At 44.9% G+C, this 22,346-nt stretch overlaps 1 protein-coding gene and 1 long non-coding RNA gene across 5 annotated transcripts in view; both read left to right on the forward strand.

The window, feature by feature from the left end:
- Positions 1 to 1,194: 1,194 nt before the first annotated feature.
- On the forward strand, positions 1,195 to 3,116 carry LOC120669805. The gene is made up of 2 exons (XR_005672823.1): positions 1,195 to 2,613; positions 2,693 to 3,116. It is a non-coding gene; the product is annotated as an uncharacterized LOC120669805 (long non-coding RNA).
- Positions 3,117 to 5,185: 2,069 nt separating this feature from the next.
- Positions 5,186 to 22,346, forward strand: part of LOC120669803 (elongation factor G, mitochondrial) — a 29,505-nt gene continuing 12,344 nt past the window's right edge. Inside the window, exons 1-10 of one of the 4 annotated variants that reach the window (XM_039949643.1) lie at positions 5,186 to 5,478; positions 5,797 to 6,289; positions 7,128 to 7,349; positions 10,090 to 10,211; positions 10,293 to 10,443; positions 11,476 to 11,547; positions 17,161 to 17,256; positions 17,507 to 17,595; positions 17,710 to 17,776; positions 19,283 to 19,321. In XM_039949643.1, coding sequence (XP_039805577.1) covers positions 5,876 to 6,289; positions 7,128 to 7,349; positions 10,090 to 10,211; positions 10,293 to 10,443; positions 11,476 to 11,547; positions 17,161 to 17,256; positions 17,507 to 17,595; positions 17,710 to 17,776; positions 19,283 to 19,321 — 1,272 coding nt within the window. In that variant the 5' untranslated portion in view covers positions 5,186 to 5,478; positions 5,797 to 5,875. Of the gene's footprint in view, positions 6,290 to 7,127; positions 7,350 to 10,089; positions 10,212 to 10,292; positions 10,444 to 11,475; positions 11,548 to 17,160; positions 17,257 to 17,506; positions 17,596 to 17,709; positions 17,777 to 19,282; positions 19,322 to 22,346 lie in introns of all 4 variants that reach the window. The other 3 variants (XM_039949642.1, XM_039949641.1, XM_039949640.1) reach the window with 3 other exon arrangements.

Consider the following 22,346-nt stretch of genomic DNA (forward strand, 5'->3'; position numbering starts at 1 on the left):
TGCTAGATAGAACAGATCATTAAGATAATCATTGTTGGTATTATTACACCGTTTGCTGCTCGTGAAGCGGCTGTGGAAGGGCAACGCGGCGCGGGTGATGGTGGCGGAAATGGCCATCCTCGGCAAGGTCCGGCACTGAACATCCTCAAGCTTGGTTGAGTTGGGTTGAAACGGTGGGTTTGGAGGTGGGTTGAAACTGTGGGGTCGGAGGTGGGCTGGTCTAATTTGGATGAGATGTTGTATGCATTTTGATTTAATTTAATTTTGGAAGATAGTAGAGTGGGGTGGTTTGGAGTGTTATAATATATATTATGAAATGGTTCGGTTCAGTAATGGTTTGGGGGTGCCAAACCACTAGCAGGTTGAATTCAGGGTCGATGTTGAACGCCAGTCCGTGTGCCACGTGAACCCGGACAAGATCCTGACTCTGAGGGCACGGGTGCAGCGGCGGGTATGTGGGAGTGCGCGGTGACAAAAAAAAATATAGATTAGGTAGAAACATCCCCTAACCCTTAATATTTATGGGTCTCCACCTCCTCCCACCTCCTTCGACCCTGACACGCGGGTCCGACGTGAGGGGTACGGTAGACCCAGTTTGGGTGACAAACGTTTTCAATTGTTTTCGATCTATATAGTATATATATAGATTAGGCAGAAACATCTCCTAACCTCTAATTTTTATGGGTCTCCACCCCCTCCCACCTCATTCGACCCTGACACGCGGGTCCGGCGTGAGGGGTACGGCGGAGCCAGTTTGGGTGACAAATATTTTTAATTATTTTCAATCTTTATAGTATAGATAGATATATATATAGATATAGATATAGATCCAATTTTGTCATGAAAGAATGGATCCTAACTTCTCCAACTATCGGCGGCGAGGCCACTTTAGAGGAGAGGAGACCAAGGCCCTGTTTGTTTCTGTTTATAATCTGATTATAGATGGAAATAAGCCAAAATCCCACCCAAACGTTATTTTTCGATTCTGTCGATCGCCGCTTCCCACATCTCTAAATACGATTCCTGCACCAAACCGGGCGAAACCATCGTGCCACGTCGCCCGCTAATCCTCTAGCCGTTGGATCTCGCAAAATCGTAATATCAACCATTGGATCAGGGTGGGCGCGGCTCTCGCGCCCATTAACCCATGAATCTGCGGCGCTCGCGAATCGTCGCGAACCCGCTCAGCCGCCTCCGCTTCCGGCTTGCCTCTGCCTCTCCGCCTGCCCCGCCGCCCTTCGCCTACTGCGTCGCCAGCGCCTCCCTCCACTTGTAGCACCCGCCGTTGTCCTCCTGCCAGGCAACCCACCGACATCATCTTCCTGGCGCCGACTCCCTTCCCACTGTGGCCTTGCCACAGCCGCCGCGTGGTCGGCCTCCAATTCGGCGGGTGCCGCCCGCCACCGCAGGGCCATCGTCGTCAGCTACCTCCCCCTCCTCTCCCCTCCCAGTCCCATCCCCCTCTACTTTGATGTGGGTAGCAATCCAGGCATTGGAGGCCCCATATGCAGCTCGCACGAGCTGCAAAACGATGCGACGCATGAGCTCCTACTGGCCTCCCTTTGACAGACCTCCCACTGGAGACTTCCGGAGCTCCCAGAGTGCAACAACGAAGGTGACCACGGATAGCAGCTCGCACGGCTGCAGATCGACGTAATGCCAACGCAATCAGCAGCTCCAGTCATAGCCTCCAATGTAGGTACATCTCCACCCGTTGCCTCCACTGTCTGCAAGATGTTCGACAAAATGTGCATGTCCTAACACAGGAAGCATCACAATCCTTCACCCCTGTAATTTTATTCTATGCCAACAAAGTTATATTTCCTGGCTAGCCAGCTCAACGGTGGGCACGGCAAAGCTGGCAGCATGAGAGCCACACAGCAATAGGTACGTACCCCCGTACGTTCCATCGATGGTGTAGATAAAATGTACCTGCCCATAAGTATATTGAAATGCGCTCCTTTTTCTATCGCCCTTGAATAAATGAAACTATAGTGGATGCACATGTTAACTTAAAAAAAAATAGTGGCTGCACATGTTGGAAGTAGTGAAGATGCAGTGCAAAAAATTAGATGCTGTTATTAGATCAAGTAGGATATGCATGATCTGCTCAATCATAGTTGCAACTTATTCGAGGATCCTTGCTATTTACTGGGTCCATACCGTGCAGCTAACAGAAGCACCTTTTTTATCGCAACAATCATCAGGGATATTCTAACTAAAGTTCAGCAGCTTATCTCTTGGGACTGCTCTACCAGAAATAGAAGGTTGCAGCGATAAATTAATGATTTCTCCTTAATACTAATATAACTTATAGTAGATATGTATTCATTGGGTGCCTTGATAGTGGAAGCACTTAATAAAGATTTCTGGGTTACATTGGGTTCAGTATCAAGTGATCGGCCTTCGAAGCAGCACTCTTTTATTCAGGCACAACATACCTTTTCAACTGGTTTTATATATTCTGGCTGAAAGTATTCTATTTTCCTTTGCTGTACAATAGGGACTCTACCAAAGAAATTGTCATTGGGTGTCTTGATAGTGGAACCACTTAATAAAGATTTCTAGGTTACATTGGGTTCAGTATCAAGTGATCTGGCTTCGAAGCAGAAGGTATTGCTGTGAAAGCAACAGGTTATTAATTTCTGCTTGTACCAGGGGATAACTAATAGTTTGACCTCTACATTTACAGGGACTCAGGTGACAAGCAATTGGCAACACAAACATTTGATCGTGCTTGATTGTGAAGAACTTGATTAGCTAGCGACATGTGCTTATTGGATTTCACAGTGGAGGAAAAACATTTCTTTTACAGCATCTTCATCTTGCATGTCATAGCAGCTCCTAGCAAGGTGTCAAGCTCTGTTTTTCTCTGTTTCTGTTGTGGAGCCTTAAATTTTCTGTTGTGGAGCTACCACTTGTAGCGCCAGTTAGCTACTGATATGTTTGCTTAGACTACATATTCCTATAGATTTCTCAGTATTAAGAAACCTCTGCATAGGTCTTATTTTATTTACTGTACCATCCCTCCAATGGCCATAGTCGACATTACCTCCACTGCCAACAAGGTGTTCGACAAAATGCCAAGCTCCCAGGCGTATAGCATACTTACTTTGTGAAGGTATCTATTTTTCTTCTATTCCTATCCTGCAAATGGCGTCAAAAAAATTTCATTTTTCAATCCTGGTGTTACAGATTGATTTCTCTGGCTCCTTGATGGTTACATATGATAGATAAAGAACAGAAATGTAAAGTTATTTTGAGATTCACTTGATAACCACTAGACCAAGATATGAGCATGATCTGGTTCCTCTGCCTATTCGTGTTATGGTACCACATTTAATCTAACCACACTGACCACTCATCCATTGCAACCTGCAATGTGTAAGCAGCTAGCACTGTGAACAAACACGCTGGTAATTTTTTTGTGCTTCTTGCCATGTAGCAGAGCTTACAAAACCAAATTTATGCTCTAATTAATAGGAGTTACTTCCCCTGCCTGCCTTAAAAACTAAGATACTCATCTTACTGAATCTGACAACATTTTCTCCTCTAAACATTGACCACTCAGATTCACTTTGCAATCTGTGTTTCGTATTCTGCAGTGAGGATGGTATTGGAGCTTACTATTTTTTTGAAGCCATATTGGAGCTTACTATTAGTGGATGGCAACTTATCACAACTTGATTGTTTCGAGTGTTTACACTTGTGGACGATGGAAAACCAATACGAAAAAGGTGCAAGACGAGCAAGAAGACCTATTTGTATCAAAAACAAGAAAGCAAAAAGAAAAATATATAAAAGGATCAAGAGCAACGTCTTCAATACATAATTTACTAATGATGTAAATTCTACTTGCTACTTGATTTTAATACAATATTTAGGAAACTGATACTGTTATATCAATCAAGGAATGAAGAATGATTAATCCTGGGTTCTTTTTGTTAGGTCGACATATAGTGCACAACTCTAATCCGCGTCTTGCATTGAATTATTCGAAGAATTCTCATGATTTTCTATGAAGCAACCTCTTCAATTGTGAAATTTTATTTGTGTGACCAGGGATGAAAGATTAAAAATGAATCTATCAAAAGTGGTATGCTAAGTAGTATATCTATATCTGAAACTCTTGTATGCTCCAACTATTTAATCAGCAACTGCATATCCACTGCAAGATTGTAAGTACATAAATAAGCATAATATGCTTGTACCCCATCACAAAGTGGCACACTTGCCCATCAGTGAGCGAGAGCGACAGAGGGAAGGGTGTGGATGGGGAGCGAAGAGGGTGGTGGAGACCAAAAGGAAAAGGGGAAAGAAAAAGAGAAAACAACAGAAAAGGAGAAAAAAAGAAAAAAGAGAGAACAAATGAGGAAAACTATTTTATTCGATTAAAAAATTATGTTATTAAACTACTGTAAAATGGAAAAAAAAAACGAGAGGAGATGGTAGTTCCAAATGGTTTAATAAAATATGTGGTAGTCGGTACAGAGCGAGATATAGAGTATGGATGGGTGCAGAAGAACTAGATATAAAGAAGAGAATCTCGATGACCACGATAGAATATTTCTTTTAGACGATGAATTTAGAGTATTACAAGTACGGACAGCCTAACATAGCGCAGCCAGCAGAACAGTTGCAAAAACTATACAGCAACAAATATTTAATTTTATTTGACAATTTGAAGCTCAACCTTAATTGTCTCTGTAGTTAAAGAGAACCCCAACAACATGACAAGTGCCGAAGAGATACGTAGATGCCAAAACAAGAATGCATACTAAAATAAGAAACAAAATAAATACATGTAATACAAAAAATAATTCATGTACAACTCAAATGGTCCCTCCACTCGCCACACGCAGTCTTGCCTTCTCTCCCAAATAATTAAAAGAAACTCAATATTTTTAAAATTTAACCCGCAGCCTAACCTTTCCTGTTCATGGAAATTTGTAAAGAAATCTTAGATTTTCATAAAATCAACCAACAGTCTTGATCCTCACTCAATATATAGTTGCTTTACAAAAATGCTCGGATTTTAATTAAATCAAACCACAACCTGTTCATAAAATAAACATTATATGTTCAATTTAAACACCAAAACACACTAAAATCAAAAGTTGTCCAAAATGAAATATGATAAAAAATTTAAATACTAAAAATAATTGTAGATCAAATTAAAAATGGAAATATATACAATTACAATATGAAGTCCAAATATATACCAAATGCAAAAACAGGCTGCAAATCATGACACCTACGTGAAAACAATGAAACAACAGATTTGTCTTACCTATACTGCAACATATAAGAAGCTTCAGTACAAATCCTACCCATAGCTACCTAAACTCACCATAGCCAACAGAAAATCAGGGGCCATCCACAGCGGATGCAGCCCGCACACTGGCCAAATGCGGCAACGCCGCTAGCATTTCTAGTAATCCTCGGAACAACGGAGGACCCGATTATCTCGCGTACCTGGTAATCAAGCTATTTCCCCCAACTGCCCTCTCTCCCGACGCCAGTCCCCTGCGCCCCTTCCCCGCCGTCCCTCTCCCTGCGCCGCCTCTGCTCGGGCTCCGGCGTGGCGGCGTGCCTCACCCCTGCCCTGGAGTACGCCGCCGCCCAGGAACCGCGCCGGCCCCTCTGCCGCCCAGGAACCGCGCCGGCCCTCTTCCCAAGTGCCGGCGGCGGCTAGATCTGGCGGGGGCTGTAGGTCGAGGAATACCCGCTGCTGCCTCACTCGTTTTTGGTACACGGACTGACGGACTAGGTTGTTTTTTTTTGTTGTTGTAACAGAACAAGTCCCCCAAAATTCCAAAACCCCACGTCTCATCGCGCCGCCGCCAGTGCCGCTACCGCCGAGAAATCCGCGGCGATGGCCATGGCCCGGCGTTCAGGCTCCCATCTCCTCTCCTCCTTCCGCCCTTTCTCCCTCCTCCTCCAGCCGCCCCTCGCTGATGCCCCTTCGCCGGCGGCCTCGGCCGCGGTGGCCTCAGCTCGGCGGGCTCTGTCGTCGGCGTCGGCCCTGCGGGCGCGGGACGAGAAGGACGCGGCGCGGTGGCGGGAGTCGATGGACCGGATGCGGAACATCGGCATCTCCGCGCACATCGACTCCGGGAAGACGACGCTGACAGAGCGGGTCCTCTACTACACCGGCCGGATCCACGAGATTCACGAGGTTCGCGGGCGCGACGGTGTTGGCGCCAAGATGGATTCCATGGACCTCGAGCGCGAAAAGGGAATCACCATCCAGTCCGCTGCCACCTACTGCACCTGGAAGGGGTACCAGGTCCGTTTGTTTTGTTTCATCCTCTTTTAATCTAATTCTGCTTGATCCATTTCGTTTTGATTATGGATCCCGTGTGACCGCGATTTCGTTGCTAGTTGAAGGAGAAGTTGCGAAGGAGGGAGGTTAAGGTTGGGTTCGTAGCTAGGTTGACTTGTTTAGTTTTTCTAACAGTAATAAACGGAAAATGTATTAAGAACTTTGTAAATTTAAGAAAGATTGCTATTTTATTTATTTATTTATAGAAAAGAAAAGTGGAGGGACAAAGGATGAAAATGTGATTGCAACATGGGGAAATGGGGAATTGAGGATTGTTAAGGCCACAGACATACTACAGGGAGAAAAAACTGTGGTGGGTAATACTGCAGGGTAAAAAACTGTGGTGGGTAGTGGAGGAATTGACAAATTACTAGATATGTGTAAGATCTCAGTGGAGCTGCCATCCACCAGAGAGGAGAACGTAACAATTTTATGAATTTTTGCACAGTAGTTTTGGAGTGGATGCCAATATGCCTTGGGTGTTTCATGACATATTCGTGGCTTTGTTAGTGGGGTAGTGGTTGTTTGCTGTGCACTATTGGACAAGTGTGCTTTTCATCCATACATTTTTCATGGAAAATATTGACTTATTAGATTGGGTGAACTGATTAGTAATTACTGATTTTATATTGCATTAATGTCTTCGGGCCAGGGCCTGTGGCTTTGGGTCATTCTGACTGGCTGAGGCAGTTCATGAAGAATGATTAAAGTGTTAGATCATCCAAATGAATCTTTTTTTTGAACCCACATTACATTGTTCTTTTTATTGGGATTGAAAACTCACTTTATAATGTGGATGCAGGTTAATATTATTGATACTCCAGGTCATGTGGATTTCACCATTGAGGTTGAAAGGGCACTCCGTGTTCTTGATGGTGCTATACTTGTGCTATGTAGTGTTGGTGGCGTACAAAGTCAGTCGATCACTGTTGATCGGCAAATGAGAAGATATGAAATTCCAAGGGTTGCGTTCATTAACAAGTTGGACCGTATGGGAGCTGATCCATGGAAGGTTCTTAACCAGGTGAGCATCAATCTGATTTTACAGATAGTGCTTTAGTTCTAAAAAAAATAATTCCTCTCTCAGTTCATTAAATTCTGCCTTATTCCATGTATTCAATATGTTGGAGAATTTTGCACTGAGAAGACAAACTTAAGAAATTGCCATGATAGTATCATATCATTAGCTACAGTATGATGCTATCATTGTAATGGAGAACATTGTATGATAATGAACATTCCTATGCATCTGAAGAAATCATTCTCAATGCTTTACTAATCAGCAAAAAGCACAGCGCATAGGCTAGTTCAGGAGACAAAAAATGAAGTATTTGATGACTGATGTATTTTCTTTTCATCCCATCCAGAGAACTATCATTAGTGTCCAACTAGAGGGACGCTCATTACTATAAATTGGATCACCATGATCTCACCCAAATCCTAATGAAGTTACATTTAAAAAAAAGAAAAGAAAAAAGAAATCAGCACTACAACAATTAGTCAAAAAATGTACCAATGAACCCCACACATCTGTGCTGGCTTACTAATATAATATTAGTTGAGCCTGTTGCTGCATGGTTAGTGATCTCATTCATTACGACTCCAACTTGATTTAGAAACTTATATCCACTATTTCTAGGGAGATGCTCCACATTACTGAATGTTAGCATTTGGCCTTGTCTCCATTGAAGATTTATACTTCCCTCTAGTACCGCTAGTTTACATTTGCTTCTCTATCCCTGCACTTAACGTGTGGTTAATAAAGTTACAAAACAGATTGCCCTCCTTAGGCCATTCCGTGGTCCTGTAGCCCACTCATGAAAGTTGCTCCGAACAATTGCCCTTTGCTTGTGTGATCTTTTTTTAATTAATAAGTACACTTTTTTTTAATATAATCTTAATTGAAAGAACGGATATGGTTGGAACAACTAACTAAAATAAATTTCTCGATTTTATTTGTTTATTTATTTCACATTTCCTACTTGTAGGATATTAGGGGAAAAGTGCATGTGAAGTGCACAAAAATACATAGTCTTGCACCAGAAGTATTTATGTTTTAAAATATTGTCACTGATGGCTTCGTTCGAATTACCATGTATATAAATGTTTTTTGGAAAAGAAATATACTTCCTGAGTTCTTTTTGATTTCTTTTCTTTTGTTCACACCACTTCTTTCTTATACTTTTAAAATCACTCTTCAAATTAGATGACATGGTTTTTGAGGTGGTAAGGTGAGCCATGGCGATCCACCCCCTTCCAGACGCCTAGGCAAGTAAGACACGCGGCGAGGCGATACCATACTCATATCCTAATCTAGGTTGAAGCAGCGTAAACATACTTTGTTTCTGTCAATTCCAAAGCAGAGAGTAGCAAAACTAAGGAAAATGCAGTAAGGTACAGTCACATGAATCAGTCATCAGGCACACATTCACAAAAAGCTAGCTGTTATATAATACATACAATGGAGCAGAGCAGCCAATGCTGTTTGCCTCCTACTGCAGGAAGCACAACAGAGCAGAGTATATCCATGTCCAGGCTAACATAGCATAAGAAATAGAGCATAGGAAGGGAGAGAAGAGGTACGTGCATTACGAGCAGACCGGGAGGAGAGAAGAGGTACGTGCACTACGAGCAGACCGGGAGGATGAGGAGGCGGAGTGGAGGACATAGCAGATGGGGCAGGAGCTGACGAGCGCCTGGATGTAGATCTAGGCGGACTGGATTGGTCGTAGCAGAAGGGATGGGAGCTACTGGACCGAGGTGCGGGCACAGCTGGATTGAGGCACCGCGCGCCAATGAGGATTCCGAGAGCCGCCACCATCTTCTTTCGTTTCTCCTTCCCTCTCTCTGAATCCGTGCGCGGCATAGATGGGGTCGCTCAGGGAGGTGTAGGCGTGTGATTCCTGCACGCACACACGCTGCTTCCGCCATTTCTCCCGCGCGCGATTCTTTAGGCTTCCGCGCGCCGAATCGATTTGGCTCTTGCAGCATCCCTTGGGCAGAAAAACGACGCCAATCACGCCTAGGCGACGACTTTGGACGCCATACACGGGGAGGGCGCGGCGACTGTGATTCTAGGATTGGAATTCCGCCTGGACGGCAAGGCGACGATTTAAAAATCTTGTTAGGTGATGGATGAGAAATGTTTTTGTGTGGTTTAATGGTTGGTGGTGTAATATGAACTTTTCCTTTTGAAATAAGCTACTGCTCTGAATGTTGACTACATTATTGGTAAATGCGATCCTTTTCCCCTCAAGAAACTATTATTCGGAAGGGAAGATACCATCTCTTATGGAATGTCTTCTGTCAAAGTTGTCACATATTTTTATTGACATTTGTCGTTTTTAGGTGAACATGCAACTTGTTTTTGGGAAAATTTCAAATCAGTATTTGTTATTTTTGCAATGATAACTTTTTTACTCTTTATCTTCTATTGTAGATAGCCTTATTAGTATCTTGCAGTTTTGTTACCTAAAGGTAAATAAGCTTCAATTTTAGATAGCCTTATTACTTGCAGTTTTGTTACCTACAGGTAAATGAGGCTTACATTTTGTTGCTATGGTGGCTTTTGGTCGAGACCACCGGATCATCATCTATGCTATATATCTCTAGTGTTGTGTTCCATCCTATCCCCATTTGCTTTAACATTTTTTTGTTGCTTTAGTATATTTACTTCTACTGATGTTCTGGTTATGACATCTTGAGGTTATATGTTGGAACCAGTTTCTCCAGCTGATTATTGCTTTCATTCTTTCTGTGTAAAGGCACGTTCCAAGCTCCGGCACCACAATGCAGCTGTACAAGTACCCATAGGATTAGAAGAGGAGTTCGAGGGTCTTGTTGATCTTGTAGAAATGAAGGCTTATAAGTTCGAGGGTTCTAGTGGGTGAGTCTTATTCTCTAGAGATTTTCCATAAGGCTTTCTTTTTTTGGAATCTTAGATGGCACATCTATTTCTAATGTGCAGCCAGAATGTCACTGCATATGATGTCCCATCGAACATGGCAGATTTAGTCAATGAGAAGCGACGTGAACTTATTGAAGTTGTTTCCGAAGTAGACGATCAACTTGCTGAAGCTTTTCTCAACGATGAGCCAATAACAGCTAATCAGCTTAAGGTTTGTTCAACTTGACCTTAAAAAACGTTTTATATGACCCCCCCCCCTCCCCAAAAAAAATATAGTCTACTATCTCCATTATTGTTATTCTTCTGTTACTTGATTCTCATGCAGCTATATATTTTACATGGAATTGTTCATATAGAATATATATAAGCATACAATTCATCTGAAAAAATGAGTCTGGCTTATTGCTCCATATTCATAGTGCCTCTGCTTTCTTAATTTGTTAGTAGAACATGTAATTTGTATGGTGGAATATGATTATTTGAATTTTTTCTGTAATTAAGCTAAAAACAAGCCTAACTTCCTTTTGAATTTGAGACCTGTTATTTATGGCAAGGTGTTTCTCAAATTTGTTAACATAAGCCCATGATCAAAATTGACTGTCCAGCAAAACCAAGAGAGAAATGCAATTATACATGCATAAATGTTTACAGTAATCGTCTAATTAAATAATTAATTCCTCTAGATGTAAAAGTGATTTTTGAAAGGATGTGATGTCCTTGGGCCTCATTGGTTGGGGTTATAAATCCACACCTTTTGATGTTTTTGATCATATGCTATGACAAATGGTTTACACAATTATGCTCTGTTAAGGAAAAAAAGTATGTCCTGCAAATCTGTAACCCTTGTTTGTTCGTGATATGTATAATGCTTTGAAGTCTTTTATCTTTTTTTTTTCTCGAACGCGCAGGAGAGCTGCACATCATTACATTAAGAAGAAAATAATGATTTGAAGTCTTGGGACCTATACCATAGCAAATATTTTTTATGCATTTGTATGAGCTGAAAGCGAACCATTTAGAATTTGTAATTAAATCTTTATGTTCAAGATATGCTGATGATGTTTTTCTGATTGATATTTGAGTTCACAACAGCATTAAGTGTATAGTCAAAATCTACATTTGTTTGCTTCTTTTCTATTTCTGACTATACCATGTTTTAAAAATGCATGATATTGATAAATTGATGACCTGTTAGTTCTTCCAAAATTGTTGTCATGCTGCTTGATGTTATATTCTTGATCAGGCGGCTATTCGAAGAGCAACAGTGGCACGGAAGTTCATACCAGTCTACATGGGAAGTGCATTCAAAAATAAGGTTTGTTGCTGTACTTTTTGACCTATTTATTTTTTTGTTTCTTTTGCAAATGGTTTTAAAAGACCCATATCATCTTGGTTGATAATGAAAATGGTTGCTAAACCTGTGTTCCTAAAGGTTTTGAAACAGCTCTAGGATTTATTGTTACTGATTTTGCTTACCAAATAGCTGAATTGCAAATTTAAAACAAGCAGCAGTAATTGAATGGGCCTTGCTGATTTTGTATTTCAGAACTTCAATGCATGACATGTAGTATGATATATATCTAAAACTTTTCAAGTATAATATTTCTACTAGTGGTAAGAGTAAGCCCTTAAAAGTACAGGTGGCAAGTCACACTAAGGCTGTATTGAAAGCCAAAATGTAATACAGACTAAATTAAGTCATATATGCTATTTTCCTAATGCTACAAATACAGGTAGCAAATTAAAAACTGAAACTATGCACCGATCTTTTATTATGCGTGGCATCCGGCGCGAGTTCTACCGCTCCAACGATGAAAGCCTGCGAGGCTGTGACCAATAAATACTGCACAGTTTTAGGTACCAGAACACCATGACCGTAGACTGGAGTGGATAAGGCACAGACGAATCTAATTTAATCATGGTGTGGTAGTCTATTGGGGATAGCTGCTTGAGTAGCTGAGTTTTAGTGACCTTAATAATTTAAATAGCTGGCTATAGGATTTAGTGGCAGATTCTCAAACTGCTACTAAGCGCTGCTATTTCCTGTTATAGCGCGCTATTTTGTACTGCATTGGTTATAGTGGCTGCTCCGTGAAATCGCTTTAGGCACCGCAATAGCACCACTATAGCCAGCTATTTAAAAACAATAAGTTACCTTAATTGTTTCTTTGTGATAAATACTTTAAGCCCATTTGGTAGGGCTCAAAAACCAGCTCCAAAACCGGCTCCACTTGAAGCCTTGCCAAATGGTTCAAAATCTAGCAGCTCCGAACCAGGAGCCGCATTTGGAGCCCCTTGCGGCTTCCACATAGGAGGTGGAGCCACGAAAACGTAGTTCCGCACGGCTCTTCCAGCTCCTCATTCACGACTGTCAGTTTTGCCCTAGGTTCTGCTTGCGCTCGCCTCCTCACGCGTGGCACCGGTCACTTCGTACGGTCCGCCTTCTTGCGGCAGCGAGAGCCCGGCCGGTGGCGGGTGCGGCCGACTATGGGAGGCGGGTAGCGGCGGCGCAGCGGGTAGGGCCGGCTGCCGGCTACGCGGAAGGTCGGGCCATGTTGTGCGGGAGGTCGAGCGGTGGTCGTCGCAGGGTGCCAAGGTGGCCGGTGACGGCCGTTCAGGCGGGTGGCGCGCAAGTGAGGTGGCGTGGGTGGATGTGGATCGGGATCAGGAGGTGACCAGAAGAATCGATAAGGTGGAGAGGCGATTTTTTCGCGCCTCCCTTGGCGCATCCGCCCACTTCCGCGCTGCCTCGTCGCCGCCGGACGCCTAGACCTAGGGCCAAAACGACGCGACGGGCTTCGCCTAGCGAGTAATCGCGCCGAATCGCCGATTAATTGGCGCCTAGCCGAACTTGGGGAGGAAGGGAAAAATTGTGAAGAAAAGGAAATAGGAAGAAAAAAATTAGAGTAAAGTCCATTTTTGACCATCCAACTATCGACTGCATTCGGATTTGGCAATGCAACTCTAAAACCGGACATCCACAGCCATCCAACTCTCAAAACCATTCATGTTTGGCCATCAAGCTGTTTTGCTGAGTGGTTTTGCTGAGTTGGACGCCACGTGGCGGTGGGACCCACCTGTCAGCCCCTCCTCTCCCTCCTCTCTCCTCTTCTCTCTCCCTCTACCTCTCCTCTCTCCTATCCAACTCTCCTGACCCTGCGTCGGCCGCCGCCCTTCCCGCGCACGCCTCTCCAGCTCACCCGGCCGGCAGCTCTGGCTCATGGCGGAGCTCGCCCGGCGTGTTCCCGCCGGCGGCGAGCCGTACGGCGGCGGCGGGGAGATGGGCACTTACGATGACGGCCTGCTCCGCCCGGTCTCCGTCCACAGCGTCGCCTGGGTCCGCGCCGAGATCCGCCCGCCGCGCCGCCAGGGGGCCGCAACCGAGCTCCGCGCGAGGGGCCGCGGCGCCTCCTGGTGCCACGTCAAGCTCCGCTTGCCGGCAGAGGGAGCAGAGCTGCGGCGCGACGCCGAGGAGGGAGCTGCGGCGCGGCGAGGTGATCCGGCGGCGGCACCCCGAGGGGACGAGGACAGAGGAGGAAGGAGGGAGGCCGGCGGAGCTCGCCGTCGCCGCCGAGTCTCCACGGAGCTCGACCGCCAAGGGAGGCGCGGCGGAGCTCGAGCTCCTGATCCGCCGCAGCAGGAGGGGCGGCCCGGCGGGGGAGGATGGCCCGACGAACGGCCGTCCCGCGGCACCGCGCGAGCTCGCCGCGGCCGCGCCACTCGCTCGACGCCGAGCCGCGCACTCGCTGCCGTCCCGCGGGCCCCCGCGCGCGCCGTGCTCCGCCTACTCCCTCCGTGCCTCCGTTCAACCACGCGGCTGCCGGGGCGCGTTCGCTGTGCTCTCGCCAGACCGCCGGGGCCGCGGCCGCGCCCCGCCACCCCTGCAGTTGAGTTGGGGAGGAGGCCCGCCAGCAGAGCTCCCCTGCCCACGGGCCGCGGCGGCGCTCGCCCGCCCAAGGCCGCGGCGGCGTGGAGCTCCCCCGCCCGCAGGCTTCTGCTCCGCGCGCGATGGCCTTGGAGAGAGAGGTGGGGACGGGCAGGGAGCCAGGGAGGGCGGCGCCGCCGGGGAGAGAGAGCGGGGAAGAGAGAGAGAGCAGGGAAGAAAGAGAGAAACAAGAGAGAGAAAAAAATTAAGCTGACATGTGGGCCCCACCGCCACGTGGTGTCCACATCAGCAAAACCACTCACCAAAACCGTCCGATGGCTAAAAATGAACGGTTTTGAGAGTTGAGTGGTTAAGGATACCCGGTTTTGGAGTTCGATGGCCAAAACCAAACTCGGGCAATAGTTCGATGGCCAAAAATGGACTTTACCCAAAAAATTATGGAAATAAGGGTATTATGTGGGGATTGACTTCTTTTTCTAAGAAATTGCTCTATTAATATGAGAAGCAATGATATTTAGTTAACCAATATTTCTATTCCTTTATTTTCATATAAATTAAAATTGTAAAATGAGTGCAAATAAAAATCAACTGCACAAACACGTTAAATAGCTAAGGGTATATTGATCATATGATCTCTTCAATCTATTCATGAAAAATAGGTGAAGCTGTTTTGCCAAACGATTTTCAAAATGGCTTCAGCTCCACCAGAGAAGCCACTCCACTAGAGCCGGAGCTGAAGCTGTTTTCGGAGGAGCCGAAGCCCTGCCAAATAGGCTCTTTCTATGCTCGATATGCATTCACAATGGACTGAGCAAGCGGTTCATAAGTTTCTTCTGGGTTTTCATTTGCTATGCTGGTTGGATGGTTTAGAGCAAGCAGATTATATTTTCCTTGTCTTAACCGGTTAGCTCTATTTTACAGTTACAACAACAACAACAACATAGCCTTTTTTCCCAAGCAAGTTGGGGTAGGCTAGAGATGAAACATCAACATCAACATCAACAAAGTCTTTTAATCCCAAGCAAGTTGGGGTAGGCTAGAGATGAAACCCAAAAAAAATAAAGGTCATGGTTCAGGCACATTGATAGCTAGTCTCCAAGCGCTTCTATCCAAAGCTGTCTTTAGAGATATTTCAATCCTTAAGGTCTCACTTAACCGACTCATCCCAAGTCAGTTTAGGTCTACCTTTACCCCTCTTTATAGTATCGACCCGCTCAAGAACCCCACTACGCACCGGCGCCTCAGGAGGCCTCCGTTGGACATGTCCAAACCATCTCAGCCGATGTTGGGTAAGTTTCTCCTCAATTGGTACCACCCCGACCCTATCCCGAATAGCTTCGTTTCGGACTCTATCCCTCCTTGTGTGCCCGCAAAACCACCGCAACATCCGCATCTCTGCTACACTCAGTTGCTGGACATGTCGCCTTTTTGTAGGCTAACATTTAGCACCGTATAACATCGCCAGGCGAATTGCTGTCCTATAGAACTTGTCTTTTAGCTTTTGTGGCACCCTTTTGTCACAAAGGATGCCAGAAGCTTGACGCCATTTCAACCAGCCAACTGAAATTCTATGTTTAACATCTTCATTAATATCGCCATCCTTTTGTAGCACCGATCCTAAATACCGAAAAGTATCCTTCTGGGCCACCACTTGCCCATCTAGACTAACGTCTCCCCCCTCATGCCTAGTCGCGCTGAAATCACACATCATGTACTCGGTCTTGGTCCTACTAAGTCTAAACTCTTTCGACTCTAACGTGCGCCTCCATAGCTCTAACTTCCTATTAACCCCTGTCCTACTCTCGTCAACTAGCACCACATCATCAGCAAAGAGCATACACCAAGTGATCTCACCTTGTATATCCCTTGTGACCTCATCCAGCACTAAAGCAAATAAATAAGGGCTCAAAGCTGACCCCTGGTGTAGGCCTATGTTAATAGGAAAGTCAGTGGTGTCGCCATCACATGTCCGGACAAACGTCGTTGCATCCTTGTACATATCCTTGATGAGGGTAATGTACTTAGTTGGGACTTTGTGCTTCTCCAAGGCCCACCACATGACATTTCTCGGTACTTTGTGCTTCTATTTTACAGTTATATTTGGTAATTAATTACTCCCTCTATTTTTATTTACATGTCACATTAGGTTTGCCTTAAGTCAAATTTGGCCAATTTTGATCAAATTCATAGAAAGAAATAATAACATTTACAATACCAAAATTGTTTCATTGAATTCAGTCAATTCACCATAAAATAGATGTTGCTAGTGCATATGTTGATAGTGCATATGTTGATAGGGTTTAGGGTTTAGGTTTGTTGCTCTTATTTTTCCTATAGAGTTTGTTAAAGTTAGCTAAGTTTGACTTAAGACAAATCTAATACGACGTATAAATAAAAACGGAGGAAGTATCAGATATTTAATGTTAAAGCCATGATAGGGTGCGCAAAGTGCGCCGAATGTTCTAGCTATCTGTATGAACCATATGCAAACAAACCTGTTTTTTAACTTATTATATGTTGCACTGAAAATATGTTTATGCCATCAACCATCTTTGGATATCTTAGGTGCTTGCAATTTAAGATCTTCTGTAGACCCACAATCAAGCACAAAGCTACAAATAACAAACATGACTAATATCTACTAGGAGCTAAGCATCTGAGTAGGCTGTTGTGGAATTTTGAAACAGATTTTTGTTGAAGCCCAATAGCTTTATGTTGTATATTAACACTGCTATTGTACAATCCATTTGTTCACGACATTCAAGAGTGATCTGACTCAAAGGAATAATAGAGTAATTGCATTGGATAAGCATCTGCTTTGCTCCGTGTTTTGTCCTCCAAGCATTAATGCTTTAGGATTGTTTAAGTCAATAACAATCACCCATAACTGTGGGTATTGGCTGATTATCAAACTTTGGTGAAGGTAAGTCTTTGAAGATTTGTAACCGCTCTAGGATGAGAACTTGTATACAAGCAGCTGCGATACATTGTTGGCAGTTATAATGTTAATTCTAACAGTGAAATGTTTAATTTGTTTTATAGGGTGTTCAACCACTTCTTGATGGTGTGCTGGACTATCTACCATGCCCATTGGAGGTTGACAACTACGCCCTTGATCAAAACAATTCGGAAGAGAAGGTACTAAGGGATTTCAACAATTATATTATAACAATAGGTCAAATCTTTTCTTCGCCCTTTTTAACACTTCCCATCTTGTCCCACTCATCCTACTAATGGAAATGATGAGGTGGTATGTATATAATATAAGAAGGTTGGGAAGCTTGTTTGTAACTGTGGAGCATTTCCACTGTAGCCCTCCGTTATATTTAGCGACAAATTTCATACTGTTATTGTTTGCATTGAGTTACACCTTTTGTCTTGGTCTTAGGTATTATTGGCTGGGACTCCAGCTGAGCCACTTGTGGCATTAGCATTTAAGCTAGAAGAAGGCCGTTTTGGTCAGCTGACATATCTAAGGTGATTCTTGTTCTTCTAGTTACTGATCTATTGTTTTCTTGCTGATTATCTCTGTAGTGGAAGACAATTCTATGATATTTACCTAACTACTTTATTCTTACTGTTTCTTTCTAGAATCTATGATGGTGTGATTCGGAAGGGTGACTTCATATACAATGTCAATACAGGGAAGAAAATCAAAGTGAGGCTTAATTCCAACTTCCATGTCCCAGCAAGGCAGTTGAGCCATTGCTTTCTATTATTATTTGAGCAGGGACCTTTAAAGGCTTTAACAATTGGATATAGCAACATTTTCAACTTAAAGGACCATAAAAGATTGTTGGTTCAATATGCTATGAGGAATATAAAAGGGGCTTACTGTATAGACAAAAGGGAGGCATTTTAAAGTGTCGGCTTTGGAGCCCTTAAAATTCTACTCTATAGACAAATGCACGTTTTTACAGCAAATAACTGCTATCAGTGGTAGTTGAGTCGAAATGACGGCCATTTCATGACAGAGCTAGTAGTAATAGTATAACGTATTGATAGTATGCTTCTTGTTATTTTAGTAAGTAATCCTTGTGTTAGTACTTAATTGCCTTCTAGAAGTATTATAGATCAGCTAATATCTAGTATATTTCCTTAGTAAGTAAAGCTAGCAAATGTTCTCTTACAGCAAATAGATACCGACACTTTTGTTTTTGCTTAGTAGTGTAGAGTTCGATATGAATGCCTATATGCAATGCATGAGTAGTTTAACAGCTCCAAAAAGTACCTGTGTTCTAGGTCCCTGAGTAGGGGGGGGGGGGGGGGCGCAGAAGCGCTGCTCCCTCGCCTCCTCCGGCGTCGGCGCCGCTCCCGCCTCTTCCACCGCTGCTCCCATAGCCTCCGCCGATGCTCCCGCTGCATCCGCCTCTGCCTCCGCTCCCCGACCTCCCCGGCTCTGGCGCTGCTCGCTCCGCCCTCCACCACCGCACTCGCCGCTCCCGCCGCCCTCCACAACCGCTGCCTCCGCCTCCGCCGCCGCTTCTGCGACGTGTTGGTCGGAAATCGCGCGCGAGATGAATAGACCCCCCCGTAGTAGAGCTCCTACCTCCTCTATTCTATTGCCAACAGTTTAGGCAAATACAATCTTACATTTTATAACTTACAATTAAAGTTCAGTATGATATATGCATTCATAATTTTTATAAGAGTTTTATATGGAATTGAAAGTTGAATATTTCAAGCTATTTTTAATTTGTAGTATGTACATTCATGCATCCAAAATTCATTCTCATTTGTTTGTATTTTATATTTTATAACTTAAAGAAGCACACCCCTATTTGCATTTGATATTTGAGAATACTAATCTTTTGGTAATCTTCTTTTTTGTGTGTGTGTGTTCAGTGTTTTGTAGAACGCTAAATTCTGTGTAGTTGACATTTTTTTTAAAGTGCTGCGCTCCGTATGACCCTAGTTATCATTTTTTGTTGGGTAGTAGTGTGGCATTACCATGCAACCACTGATTGTGCTAAATAGCATTGATGAAAACGAGCAGTGTATCAGGAAAACACATTTGGATGTCTGATTTTTATGATCATTACACATACACATATGTTTTTTACCCCTTAACATTTGGTTGGTGCACGAGGGCATTACTACTAAATACTTATAAGAGTGTTGCCTTATCTAAATCCCTGTTGTAATTATTGTTACATCTTTCTAGGTTCCTCGCTTGGTAAGGATGCACTCCAATGAGATGGAGGTATGTTCATCAGATTATTGAAGCTTGCTGTTCAATAGTATTTTTCAATCAGATGAATATCATGTTGGAAATAATCTTGTCATGGAAGTGTTAGTGTTAACATGTATGTATAGGTGCCTGATTAGTATATTGCGCTAGTGATCACTTGAAGATTTCAAGCTCCGTCTAGCTGCTTAAATTACTAGGCCATTGCATGCATGAGAGAGCTGCATGAAGTTGGCAGAGGAGATGTCAGCTTGCTGCGGGTGAGCTGGACATGCTTGTTGGCCCAAATGGATCTGATTTCATTCAACCACTTGGCCCAATGGGTATTGGGTTACATATATAGGGGCGGGGGACTTAGCCAAGTCACCTCTTTAACCATGGTTCTTCCTAAGCGGCCATAGGAGGCTAGTTTACCACCGTGTGTTCCCATCGATGGTCAAGATCACCCCGGGGAGGCTATACCTAGCCCTATCTAGTAATACAGATAGATACATGGACGCACAAATGTGAGACTTATCTAACATTCTCCCCCTAAGTCTCATATAGTGGTCGGAGTCACACGGAGGTCGTTGTGGGCGTTGCGGGAGAACCCGTCAGAGGTGGTGAAGAACTTGGCGGGGTTGATGGTGACTCGGATGCTGGTGTAGGCGGTCTCGGTGTAGAAGAGCTGCCGACTCCCCCAAATGCTTCAAGGTGAATGTAGTCGACGACGAAGCATTGGGTCATCAAAGTGGAAGGGAGTGGTGGTGGTCTCTCGTCGAGAGAGAAGTCCGATCCTTCTCTCCCCCTTTTGCCATCACCGGGCGAAGCTCGATGTTCTCGTCGAATAGGAATAGAGCCAGCTCGGTGACGGCAAAAGGGGTAGAGAAAGGATTGAATTTCTCTCCTCACACGACGATCACCACCGCTCCCTTCCACTTTGACGACACAATGCTTCGTCATCGACTGCATCCACCTTGAAGCATCCGAGGGAGTCGGTAGCTCTTCTACATCGAGCCTGCCTACTCCGTCGAGTTCTTCACCACCTCCGGCGGGTTCTCCACCAACGCCCACGACGACCTCCGCATGACTTGAACCACTATGTGAGACTTAGGTGGAGAACATTAGATACGTCTCACATTTGTGCGTTCATATATCTATCTATATAGATAGGGCTAGGTATAGCCTCCCTGGGGTGATCTCGACCGTCTCGGGTGGCGCTCGTGAGGCTGAGGACGATCGGAGCCTAGAGGTGGAGTGCGCCTGGCAGCGGCGGTTGGATTGCGCTGGCCGTCACCGGCGGTTGGACCACGCTGGCCGGCACCGGCGGTTGGACCGCGACTGCGACTCTGACCTCGACTTTGCACGGGTCCGCGGAGGCGAGCAGCCCCAACGCAAGGTGACTGCTGCCCAGGACCACGAAGCCGAGCATGGATGCTTTGGTCATGGTTTCGGCTGCGTTGGATGAAGCGACCACAGCAGGCTCCACGACAGCAAGGAGTGGGTACCCCTCACCAAGATCGGACGACTGGTGAAGACTGGCAAGCTCCGCAAGGTCGAGGAGGCGTATCACATGCTCCCCATCAAGGAGCAACAGGTTTTCGAGACTCTGGTCCCGCGGCTCACGGCAGCGCATCGTGAGTTGCTGGTAGAAGAGCACCGTGAGCTGGAGGTCGATCAACGGCGCATGGAGCTGGATCACACTCGGCAGCGTCAGTTGAACTGCTAACCGGCGGTTGGATCCTGACCGCAACTCTGACCTCGGTCACTGCTAACCGGCGGTTGGATCCTGACCGCAACTCTGACCTCGGTCCTGACTTCGACTCCCAAGTCGACTCCCAAGCTAGAGGTGCAGACAAGATGCGCATGGAGCGGAGGCACGCTGAGCTCGGGCTCGCGTGGCCTGGACTACGACAAGACGAGTTCTCACTTGGCGCACTCGGTGTCTACTCTGGAGCCGATACAGGGCCTCACTGCTTGGAACGGCACCCTGGCCAACACCGCTCCCCTTTCGTCCAAGCCGTGTTCAAGGACTGCCTAGGACTGTGCCTGTAGGCGATGCGATGTGGCCTGGTTCGTGACACGTACGATGAGGTCGAGCTGGCTCTATTCCTGTTGGATGGGAACATCGAGCTTCGCCTTGTGATAGCAAAAGGGTTGAGAGAAATAGAATTCATTTGGGCTAACAATGCTGGGAAGTGAAATTAGCAATTCAGCAGCATCTAGTTTCTAGTGTTAGCTGTTACTATAGATAGTCAACTTAGAGTTTTAAACTGATCAATAGCATGCTGTGTATGTATGGAAGCAAATAGAAGGAACAGTACTTCTAGCTGTGAAAGTAGTTTGCTTGGTTAGCAAGTAAGGTAACATGAGCTGCCATGTTACTTAGATATGTTTGTGCATGTTGGTTTGTAGCTCCCATTAAAGGACATGTACCCCATCTTCTAAGAAGATAGCATATATTTGTGTTCTTGGGTGCAGGAATCTAGTAGTGTAAGCTAGTGTGATTTATGTAAGCTAGTAGTGCTTGATCAAGTGAGTTGTGTAAGCTTGTGGTGTGTAGTTTTTTTCTCGAACACGCAGGAGAGCTGCGCATCTTTGTATTAAGAGAGGAAAGAAGTCCAATTACAAATTCATCACCTTACCTTGGACTAGAGTAGGTGATGTAGCAGAATTAGAAAACAGAGACTATTACAAGCAAAGAAGGGAAACTGGGACCTGACCACCACTAGAACTCCTCTAACCAGCAGCTACAAATCCTTCTAGGCTCAAGGCAGAAAGCCCTTTGGCGCCCCAGATTTGCCAAAGATGAAACTCATTCTTAAAGGCCTGAAGAGCTTCCTGTAAATTAGGAGCAGCTCCATCGAATACGCAGGAATTCCTATGTTTCTAGAGGATCCAGGCTCCAAGGATTACAAGAGAATTAAATCCCTTTCGTAGTTGTCTCTGCAATTTCTTCCAAGACTTCTTCCACCAATCTGAGAATGAACTAGACATACGTCCAGGAGTCAACCGGGACAGGTTCAGTGGTTGGCTGAACCAGAACTGGCGTGCAAACACA

Source organism: Panicum virgatum, chromosome 4N (genome assembly GCF_016808335.1).
Source record: "Panicum virgatum strain AP13 chromosome 4N, P.virgatum_v5, whole genome shotgun sequence".
Lineage (NCBI taxonomy): Eukaryota > Viridiplantae > Streptophyta > Magnoliopsida > Poales > Poaceae > Panicum > Panicum virgatum.